This window comes from Melanaphis sacchari, unplaced genomic scaffold, assembly GCF_002803265.2.
Source record: "Melanaphis sacchari strain LSU unplaced genomic scaffold, SCAv2.0 Contig24_pilon_pilon, whole genome shotgun sequence".
Taxonomy (NCBI): domain Eukaryota; kingdom Metazoa; phylum Arthropoda; class Insecta; order Hemiptera; family Aphididae; genus Melanaphis; species Melanaphis sacchari.
The window spans coordinates 2,639,782-2,651,500 of NW_020271125.1; the positions used below are offsets into that span (position 1 = coordinate 2,639,782).

Genomic DNA, 11,719 nt, shown 5'->3' on the forward strand with positions numbered 1-11,719 from the left:
ACTATATGTATAGTACTTAATTATAATTATGATTTTAAATAGAATTTAAACTATTATTATTTTTTTAGTAAAAAATTGATGACGTTTTTATATATTATTTTAATGCTTCAAAATATAATAAGGTTATTAACAAACTATAATTGCGTTAAAATGAACAAGACATAAATTCAAAATTAACAAGTTACCTATTACTTTTGTGGTTTTAAACATGTATTAAGCTGAAATCGTATATACGTGACGTTATATTTGTTGTCTATTTTTTTCCGTATATTATGAGGAGAGTTTAGTATTGATAGTGTGAGTTGTATCTTCAAAAAACGCTTAAAATTATAATATACAATATATTCACGGCAAAAATGTTATATTTGTTAAGTATTTCTTATCAATTATGTAATACGCATATTGATATATCTTAATCTCTTCAACACTAAATCATTAATTATTAGTCATTAAATCATCTTGTATTTTAGACGTAAATTTTAGTGAAGTACAAGACTACTAGAAATGTATCATTCGTAACCTAAATGCTTGACTCCTCTAATAAAAAATTGTAAACATCAAACAGATGCTCATACAAGTCGATACCAAGTTTCAATAATGTTTACAACATCAATCACAGACCACAAACTTAATAACTTTCTTGTCGAAGTACTTTTATCGTGTATAAACAAACCCAGTGTCTATAGACTTAAATGTTCAAAACTTGTCAAAAGTAGTATGTTTTATAAGGCTGGGGCCACACGAGCGCATAATGTACGTCGTAACGCACGTTAATTTTGACGTCCGTTGTAGAATTATATTGATATTTATAGATAGGGCCACACTAACAACGTGCGTCAAAACGTACGTGCGAATGAATGGACGTCAATTTTTTCCTTTGCGTATTATGCTACAACGCACGTCGAAACATGTATACGCACGTTGTAGAAATGTATTGTCTTGAACTTGAATGGCCATATAGACGCACAATTATCCAGACGTATAATAACATTTTGTTGGTTTTGAAGCGTGTTGTGTTAAATTTGTTCAAAATTCAAATTCAAAAATTATAATAAGTTTCAACTATAAAAAAAATCCTAAAAAATCAATATGGTTAATATTGATAGTGAACTTCTAATTAATGAAGTCCAAAAACGGCCGTTATTATGGGATACTTCAAATGAAGATTACAAAGACAAAAACAAAAAAAATTCAGCCTGGTTTGAAATTGCTTTGTCATTACTATCAAATTTTAATAAAGAAAATGAAGCGCAACAAAAATTAATTTGTAAGTATTTTCAATTTTGTTCACATTTTATTTCCTGTTGGCTAATTAAAAATGAAGTATAATATAAAGTACAATATTTCAAATGAATTTCTTAAATATTATTTAACAATTTATTGCATAGTAATGAAATTAAAACTATGTAGTATGTACCTATTTGAAAAAAAAATAATATGATTTGATGAATACTGTTATTTATTATGATATTATATGAGTGTATATTTGTATTATTATCAATAACTTTTATAATTTATAATTTATACATTATCTTATTAGATTTATAACTCATACAAAATTAAAAACTTTTGTTAGGTATCTATCAACTATATTTTATCCATCTGCCAAGATAACTGCCCTTCGTTACTCATAAAATAGTTTGACAACGCCTCACGATATCGATTTTGATTTCTGTTTGTAGTTATGTTTTCAATGTCACTGAAATCTTCTAGGCCATTGATCGTTAGGGTATCATCATAAATAAAGCCATCTCGATCGCGTACAAAGTTATGTAAGACGCAACAACATTTAACTATATCTACTGCAAAGTCAACTTTAACATCAATAGGTCTATGAAGTATACGCCACTTATTAGATAGGATACCAAATGTACATTCTATATATCGTCTAGCACGTGTAAGACGATAATTGAAAACCTTTTTTTTAACAGGCAAATGAGTTCCTGAATAAGGCCGAAGCAAATGTTTATCTAATCCAAATGCTTCATCGCCAACAAAAGCATAAGGTAGCGAGATGTCTATTTCGGGAAATGTATTACTTGGTGTTGGTGCGGGAATGTTCAGATGATTTTTTTCCAATTTTTCCCAAAGTAATGAATTTCTAAAAATTGTAGAATCTGAATCTTTCCCAAAAGAGCCTATGTCTACGTAAATAAATCTGTAATTTGTATCGGCAATGGCAAGTAGTCCAATAGAAAAAAAATGTTTGTAATTCATATACAAAGATCCACTTCGTTCTGGTTTGATGACGCGAATATGTTTTCCGTCGACTGCTCCTATACAATTAGGAAAATTTGCTCGGGTTTTAAATTCTTCTGCAATTGTAATCCATGTATTTTTATCAGGGATAGGAATACATTTTTCTTTCAAGATGCACCAAATACTTTTGCATACTGTTCTAACTATCTCACTAGCAGTACTTTTCCCAATCCTAAAATTGTAATGCAGTTCTTTTAAACTACAACCTGTGGCCAGATACCTAGAATAATAATAATAATTTACTCAGATAAAAATTAATAATAAATAAAAATTGTTTTTATTATAACGTTATTATAATACACTAAAAAAAATTACAAAGGGTTTTTCATAGTATTTAAAATAGGAATATTTAATAAAAATATAATAAGTGCCCAGTGAAAATAATTTATTACTAAATGCTGAACAATTTTGGTTTTTTATCATTTTTATTTAGTGCAAGATATAATGGCAAAGTGGAGAACAATCCGTGATAATTATGCAAGAAACTTAAAAAAAATTGGAGAAAACTCAAAATCTGGTTCAGGTGCTAAAAAAATTAGATTATACATTTATGCAGAGCAATTATCATTCTTGGGTAAAAGCAAAGAATTACGAAACACTGAATCTAGTTTTGATCATGTAGCCGCTGTTGAAGAAGAAATTAATAGTATTGATGAAAATGAGCAAGCTAGAAACGAAGATGGGTTTCCTCCACATACGTCTAGTGTGACAGAAAAATCAAAAACGAAATTTAAGAGACCAGACGTTGAACGCGCATTAATTGATTTTATGGAAAGTCACAAAGCGCCCAAGAAACCGCTCGAAAATGATGATTTGGCATTTTTTTATTCCTTACTTCCATCAGTTCAATCTTTAAATATGGAACAAAAATTTATATTTAGAATGAAAACAATGCAGCTCCTGCACAGTTTACGAAATAATAAAACGAATGAATCCATGCAGAGTCCTTCAACTGTGAGTGTACCCACACATAATATGTTTTATCGTCCGGCACATATTGTTTCTGATCGTGAAAATATGCATTCTCCATCTACATCATCCGTCGGATCATATTACTCTCAATTTTCAGTTGAAGGTAATAATGTGTCGAACGATAGTGGAACTTTGGAAGGAGGTTATCATTATCAAAATCTACTGTGATTTTATTATTTTAATTTAATAAAGTTAAAGAACAAGTTGTTACTGTTTGGTTATGTATAAAAATAAAATTTTATGATTTATTTTCGTAATTTTAATGAAATTAATTCAAAGTATTACTTTTTTTTTTATTAAGACACGTTTATCACTATAATTTTAAATATTTAAGTATTATTAATACATCAAAATTATGTTATGTAGCTTATTTAATAAAAATAATAATATTTAAATTAATGTTTATTATCTTATTATTTAATTTTATATACTTCATTATAACTTGATTTTTAAATATATGTACATACCTTAAAGTTATCACTAATTTTTCTTCGGGTTGAATAGCTATTCTCATATTTGTATCTTGCCGTTTTATATCATTTTCTATGTACGATAACAACTCATCAAATGAACTTATCGACATGCGAAAATAATTAAAAAACTTAACATTGTCTTTTCGAAGTTGCTTATACAATTGAAAATAATGGCCATGTGATTGACGTTCAGAGTTTATAGGGTGAACCCAAAATTGTCTTCTTTGCTGATTTCTTAAGTACAAGTACGTCAAATATGAAAACGTAACCATTTCGTTCGAATCCATTACACCTACGTCTTGTACCGCATAAAATCTGTACGAAACTACTTTTTTCAAAAATAATAAATCTACGGTCGTAATATTTAATGGTTGTGTGAACTGATAAATACGTGTGTCAAAATATACGCACGTTATAACGCACGTACTATGTACGCTCGTGTGACCCCAGCCTAAAACAAAAAAAAAATAATAATAATAATAAATAACAAAAAATTCGTATAATACATATTATAAAACGTTTTTACAACTACTCAATAATTAATAATTAACGTTTTGGTATAGATTTGTAGTGTACGTTAGAGACGTTAGACTAACAACGAGTGTTCAGTGAATTATAGACAACTTAATATGTGAGTCCAATTTAAATGAATGTATGATTTTATAAAATAACATTAAAATATCAGCACATATAATACGAGTATTACATTCACCGGGATAATAATCAATTAGTTATTTAAAACTGACATAACGGGAGTATTTACATAGGTACTTAAGTCATAGCAAGGAAAATATTTTCATTCTAAAATCTGTATTAATGGACAAATATGATCAATCATTTTTCATGTCGTTTGGCAAATCACTTCTAATGGACTGTCTTGGATTATAGTAATATATTGTGAAATAGCACCGATGGGAATCCCTGGTGATGATGATAATAATAATAAAAAAAAATAATACTTTGAACATATCTGTCGATCGAAATAAATGATTTGAAACCTAAACACATTTTAATATGTTTTTATTCAGATAATACATTATAAATATACACTTAATTAAATTCTGATCATTTTATATTATTTAAAACCATATACCAGTGAAAAATAACTAATGAATCAGCACACATTTGCATCACAAATCAGTCGAAAAAAACAATCGATGAATGAAAACAACGGGCAAGATTATGCTGTATGTCATTAATTTAGATAAATTGTAGATAAAAAATAATAATCATCTTTTTCAAACTGCTAGCCTTACAATAAAATCTAGATAATATGTGCAACGTACGTATACACCAAATATTACACCGGAATTACGCGCGTATGACATTTTGTAAGCACTGTTGAGAAACATAGAACATACTTACCACGTTATCGACATCATAATGTCAAGAACGCGTAAACCTTGCCGGCTAATTAATATTCAAATATCTCTACGTAATCGTTGAAATAAGAATTCCATTATTTAGCACTAGGAGCACGTGGAGTGCGTAGGGAGATCGGGAAAGATTGAAAATCTTGAAAAACGAGTTTCTCAAACAAGAAATGAACACTGAAAAAATCACACTGCTCGTCCGTAATCCCAATAGGTTAGATTAAGGCCTACAGACGTCCAGAATATAATATTATCACATCTTCCATATTATTATAGTATTATGCAACGCGTTCGTTTGAGTTTTTGGATTTCACAGGACAGACAATATAGACTCGCGTTATAATAGTCAAATATTTCGTCCGAACGCGCAAGTTGTACTTAATAAGTAAACCTCGAAATGTTAAATTGGTTGACAATATCATTTTAACTATTTGCTAATGAACTATTTCGTATGAACAATAGTTGAAAATCATTTAAATATGCACGAAGGTATTAGAAGAAAAAAATCATTGCTTAATCAAACGTACTTTCTCAAAATAAACGTTTTTCATGAGGCTTTCGTTAAACTGCTTTAGTATGACTTCATTCTTCGGGAGACAATACACTAATTTATTTATTATTTTATTATAGTATAATTATTTTCTATTTCTGTGATAATGTGAAATAGATTTTATTTATTTTTCTTCTCTAATTGTGTACGGTTATTTACTATTATCATTTTTTATTTTTTTTTTTACTTCAGACCTTTTATTTTTAACGATGTACTTAAATTTGTATCGTTCATGTGAAAAAAACGAAAAAAATACAATTTATCTAACATATTTAAATATTTGATGATCAATTGTAAACTGTATGAGGTAAACGCTTTAAACATACAAAACATTTTTTTTTTTTTTTTTTTTTATGCAATACACATCATACATGTTTTAACTCTTATGTGAAATCTAAAAAATTATGATATTATGATCACAAATTATTGAATAATATTACTGATAAAATATCAAATTTGATTAAACTACGATACTTGTGTAAGTAACAACTTTAATAACTTACAAAATATATAAATAGTTAAGTGAAAATGCTTGTTAATTACTTAATTAACTTATTGTTATCTTAATCGAATAATTTCGACCGGGAATAATAATGATATCACATAAACTATAATAAGGAATTGCCATGAGAATATTATTGAGAAATTGCCATTTATTTAAAGTTATATTATTCTTCGCAACAAATTGAATTACGTGTACTACACGCCACGCTTGTATTTAATATTTCACTTAATTTATCTGATGAACATAGAACTTGATTGAACTTCATATATTCCATATCGAACATTATTGTTATTATTGGTATTATACGGCCGCACAACGATTGCGAAACTTAATCAACTTATTGCACATCACATTCACGTATTCAAAGTCGGTGCACACGTACGACACTATAATATTATAATATCATTGCTGTAGTTAAATGAACACAACGGTACTATAAATTGTCGTGTACGCTGCTCCGTCCGTTTCGATTAAATCAATCGACCGGAGAATTTCGATGTAGTGCGTGTACAGTAAAAAAAAAAAAAAAAAAAAAATAATAAATAAATAATAATAATAAAAAATAATAAATGAAAAACCGTAGACAATAATATTATCATGTGAAATAGTCTCCGAAAGAATAAAAAATGCAACGAAAATGTTTCTGTAAACTACGTGTAGTACGTAGGTACATTATTGTTGTTATTTTTTCCGTCGCCCGTCGCAATGCCAACGCGACGGAGACGTTTTTCTGTGTTTGTCGGATTTGAATTGGTACTTTGTGGCCGCGCAATAATGTCCTCTTTTAATAATAATTGTTTCTTTGCTGCGTATTGCTTTTAGTGGCCATTGTCAAACTCGAAAACCCGTCGTGCAAACACTTCCACGAGATTCGACGATGTTGTTTTTGCTAGAAGTTTCGACTCGACTAGACTTTTTACTTAATAAATACACGTATATACGCCATTAAAGTTAAAGGTTAAATACCGCATTTATACTTTGCTTGCGACTGCACGGCGGTTATTCTGCCTTGGACGGTTTTTATTCGCGCTGTATGTATATATTTTAATAATAGTAAAATAGGTTGCGTCTTCTGTGTCAGTTATTTCGGAAATTGTTTCGAAAACTACGTCATTTAAAATTACGACTTAAGACTATACATTTTAACGACGGCGTATTAAGTAATATACACATATTTGTTTTAACCCTACGATTATTGGCTATATAATAAATATTTTATATATATATATATATATATTTTATAAAGACCTATACGAGTGAGTATGTTTATTTAGTGCATAGTTTTAAACAATTAAATTCATGTTAAAACATGTATAACTTTTATTTTTTTCTAATAAAAAATGTATGAAATAAACTTTTAAATTATTTCCTTAGTTACACTAACTATATCAAAATTAAATGATTGGACTATTACAATAACGCTTTAAAATCGTGAAATATATTATTTATATTTATTTTTCTCCAAACAGAGTGTATAATATTAGCGAGTATACAAGGTTTAAGTATAAAGTATATGTGTCCATGGTGAGAGTGACTGGCTGTCATCGTATGATTGTATACCTTAAGAATTAAGTTATGAAAAAATTCTTTTAAGAGGTTGGATAGTCCAAATTTTTTTAAGTTATGATCAATTTAACTTTTTTTGAAAAAAAAAAACTAAACAACAGTATATTTACAGATGTATCAAATTTACGGTGTAATCACATCAAATTTATATAGTCATTTTTTAAATAGGTAATAAAAATTTTTTATTGTGTTATCAACTAGTTTATTTTACTGAATAATAAAAAAATAAATAAAAACTGTATTAATACGGTATTATTTGGAGTTATACGCGATTTACTTTGAAAATGACTAATTTTCGATATTTATTTTTACTTTTTTTTTTTTTTTAAATTTAATAAAAATAATTTATACATTTAATTTAAATAAATATTGTACACCCACATATTTTTATTGGCTCTAAAAAAAAAAAAAAAATGATAACCACTTGAAATATTTCTATAGTTATCATAGTATATAGTATAATAATTATTATCAATCAGTATAAATGTATATTATTAACAACAATTGGGTAAATGAACAACTATTTTATGAGTAACACGCGATTGATAAGACATCAAGCAACTCGAGATAACCATAATTTTTAGCTACAAAATTTTAATCTACCTACTTATAAAATTAAAGTGTACATCGAGTTATACAATTTATCATTCAGCAAAACCATGATTAATTAGTCTTGATTTACACTAATCCTGACCATAAACTACAAAATTGCGCGTTGACATTTTTTTTTTTTTTTGGTGACAATATCATTGAAAACAGCATTGCTTTTTATTCAAAAACATGAAATTTCGTAATTTAAAGATTATTGTTTATACACTTATCATGATTTCGTTTTTTCTCATGTTAAATTGCGTAGTTATTTAAGTTAATAAGAATAATTAGCGAATCGTTATTATTTGTTGAGTAGCAAAATTAAGTCGACCAAATATTGTATTCAAATACTGCGACGAATTACTATCTAGTTTAGCTAGATTAAGAATATTATTATTTTCTAATCACACTGCAGAATTATGATTAGTTTTAGCGAGCTTCTTAAAGTTATAAAATCTATATCATAGCACGTGTTAACTTTTTGGTAGAAGATTTCATGCTCTCCCTAACCAACATACTTCAGATAAGTACCAACGAATTTGTCCATGGTAAATGTATTAATTAAAATTAATACCATACAAATTGTCACGGTAATCGTAATACAATAATAGTACAGAGTTTTAAAAGCTCACAACATGGAATACGGAATAAAAAGTCGAATCGAAACTACCTATTGTCTATTGACAGTATTACAATATACGATACTTTTATCGTGTTATCCGCATTATATGCCGTCGGCTTTAAATAATATGTTTAATCGTTTAACACAGATACCTATGATTTATTCGCCAATTAATAATTTCCATTTGGAATCGTGTTCATGTAACTAAATGATCCATCACGCTCGGTTTTAAAATGACGATACACTGTGTTGCTTACCCAAATACAATAGGACTATACTCCAGTTTCGCAGAATACGATATGATTGGTTTTTCTAATAATTCCACTCTGTACATGTGAATATAATATAATATTATATTATTGTCAGTACGTTATTGCCCATTGAAATCAGTGGATTGAAATTTAACATAATACATTTAATTTTACCGTGATATATGGGTAGGCATTAAGCACATATATATGTGATACGTAAAATATGATTTCATCAAAGTCACACGAAATCCAACGGTAAATATAATAAATTTTACCTATTTAAATTAACTATTAAAAACACCCAGGAATTGGTAATTGGAAATTGGGGGTACAACACGATTGCGAACGTTTTACCTTTTTTATAACACGATTGCGAACGAATAACTCTTATCAGAGAATTTGTTTTTTTAGCCGAAAATCGAACGATTGCGAATGTTTTTTTAGACAACGTTGCCAAGTTTATAATTTCTGAATATTTTAAACATTTATTTATTTTTAACATTTATTATAAACATTTTTTTTTTTTTTAATATAAACTATTGGTATTAATAATACAATTAAAACAATAACTCTTCGTTACAAACTAAAATAAAATTATACAATTGGTATGTAGCGTTTAAAATGTTGATTAATTAAAACAATTTTCGTTGTATAATTATTAATAATACTGTTACAAAATGTACTTGTTAATTTTACGTTATAGAAACTGAATAAAAAAATAATATAATACATTCAAAATACTAGTTTTAAAAATACACATGTTAGTGTTACGTTAGAAACTGAAAAATAAATAAAATAATACATACATACATAGATCTGAGTTCTGAATAAAAAATAAAATAATACATAAACATACATTCAAAATAATAGTTTTTAAACATTTTTTTCTAGATTTTTATTTTTTTTTTAAATTTTTTCCTTGGTAGGAATTTCCAGTTTTTCTTAAATATAAAATTAAATCCTTGTTGTTTTTATAATCATTATAATTTTGTAGAGTTAATTCAATTTTAAGTTTATTTTTTTTGGACATAGGATTATGTACATTGTTTTTAATTGAATTAATTATTGTCAAAGTTTGAGCTTGTGTTTCTTTTAAAACTGATATAACTACGTGTGTTGGAGGATGGGGGCTATAAAACTGACCATTGTACGTCCTATGAAAACTCTCTGGACCATTAGTAGTTCTAAAAAATAATTATAAAAACTTAGAGATTTTGAATTTACTAATAAAATTAACATAGGAGAAAGAATTTAATTTAAAAAATTTTAAAACCATACCTTGGATTTACTGAGGGTTCTTGTGCCCAAAGATATGGTGGAAATAATGAATCAGGTGCAATATATGTTGATACTAAATAGTCTGTAAATACATGAGCTTCTTCTAGGTTAGGGCATTCGGCTATTAATGCTAAAAATGCATCTTCAATTTCGTCACTGGGTAAAAAAGGTAAGCCGAAAAATAATTTTAGCCATTGACCTAATTCATTGTTTTTTTCTTTGTATGCATTTCTCAAATTTGAATCTTCATTAATCTGTAGATATTTTATTTCATTAAAAATAATGCTTCAAAGTCGTAAAGAGTATTAATTTATAAATAAGATTAGATTTTGATATTACCTTTCTCCACCAAGCTTGACCTAAATGAAAACGGCATGTTACAATTATCACATTTGGAAATATTTCTTTGGCAGCTTCATGAGCTCCAGATTCAAAATCAAAATGTAGTTTTTGAACATCGAAAGTTGAAGAAAAAAATTGTTGACATAGTTCCGAAAGATATTTCCACATATTCAAATAAGTTTCTTTTGTTTTGTTTGTAAGAAAAAAATATACGATAGGCACATAAAAACCATTTGTGTGAGAATGTATGGTATAAAGTTGTAAAAAAAATTTTGGTGCGTAATCAAATGTACCATCTCCAAAAAACTCATTTTGTGTTGTCATAAATTTTAAATTTTCTTTTGTAGTTATACAAACAAATTCACCATTTTCCGGAACAAAAACAAATTGATCTCCGTTAAATAAACAAAAATCATTTTCCACCAGTTTCAGTTGAGAAATTGCTTCGTTGAATGATGTGGGAAAAGCAGGATACATTTTACGTCGCTTATCGTACATTGCTTTACGCACAGATTGTATATCTAATCGTATATTACCCAAATATTCCATGTGAATCGTACACATTATGTAAGAAAAATTAAATATTGTACCGATATTATCATAGAGTTAAATGTGTACGTTCATTAACGGATGAAAAAAAACCGCGCTTAAATTAGTAGTATATTAGATTAGGTATTAATAGTTCATGTAACTGTTTTTCTCTCTCGTACATATCTCATTATCTAACTTATTTATAATTTGAAGAAAAAAATTATCAACTTACGATGAGTAAGAAACAATTAAAAAAAAAATTAATTTCAACGACTCCCCGCTGTGTTCTGTCATTCAGTATTTTACAGTAACATAATAATTTGAAAAAAAAATCAATACAATTTTTTTTTCTTTTATGTAACTCCGTTCGAATCAATAACAACAGTAGAATATTGTATAATGTATG

The 11,719-nt window shown here is 27.4% G+C and overlaps 2 protein-coding genes across 2 annotated transcripts; both read right to left on the bottom strand.

The window, feature by feature from the left end:
- Positions 1–1,560: 1,560 nt before the first annotated feature.
- On the bottom strand, positions 1,561–5,069 carry LOC112595033 (protein ALP1-like). The gene is made up of 3 exons (XM_025340103.1): positions 4,991–5,069; positions 3,699–4,155; positions 1,561–2,479 (listed from the first exon to the last, which is right to left on the bottom strand). The coding sequence occupies exons 2-3, from the start codon at positions 3,989–3,991 to the stop codon at positions 1,588–1,590; spliced, it is 1,185 nt and encodes a 394-aa protein (XP_025195888.1). The 5' UTR covers positions 3,992–4,155; positions 4,991–5,069; the 3' UTR covers positions 1,561–1,587.
- A 4,860-nt stretch (positions 5,070–9,929) lies between these two features.
- Positions 9,930–11,346, bottom strand: LOC112594932. Its single transcript, XM_025339951.1, has 4 exons — positions 10,780–11,346; positions 10,441–10,694; positions 10,205–10,346; positions 9,930–9,941 (listed from the first exon to the last, which is right to left on the bottom strand). Exons 1-4 carry the CDS (start codon positions 11,344–11,346, stop codon positions 9,930–9,932), a joined length of 975 nt encoding a protein of 324 aa, XP_025195736.1.
- Between the last annotated feature and the right edge of the window lie 373 nt (positions 11,347–11,719).

Excerpts from the sequence above, each read along its gene's own strand:
- LOC112595033 (XM_025340103.1), bottom strand. The coding sequence starts at position 3,991 with ATGGATTCGAACGAAATGGTTACGTTTTCATATTTGACGTACTTGTAC. Across the intron at positions 2,480-3,698 it reads AAATTAGTGATAACTTTAAG|GTATCTGGCCACAGGTTGTA; the intron begins GTATGTACATAT and ends TTATTATTCTAG.
- LOC112594932 (XM_025339951.1), bottom strand. The coding sequence starts at position 11,346 with ATGTGTACGATTCACATGGAATATTTGGGTAATATACGATTAGATATA. Across the intron at positions 10,695-10,779 it reads GTCAAGCTTGGTGGAGAAAG|ATTAATGAAGATTCAAATTT; the intron begins GTAATATCAAAA and ends AAATATCTACAG. Across the intron at positions 10,347-10,440 it reads GAACCCTCAGTAAATCCAAG|AACTACTAATGGTCCAGAGA; the intron begins GTATGGTTTTAA and ends ATTATTTTTTAG.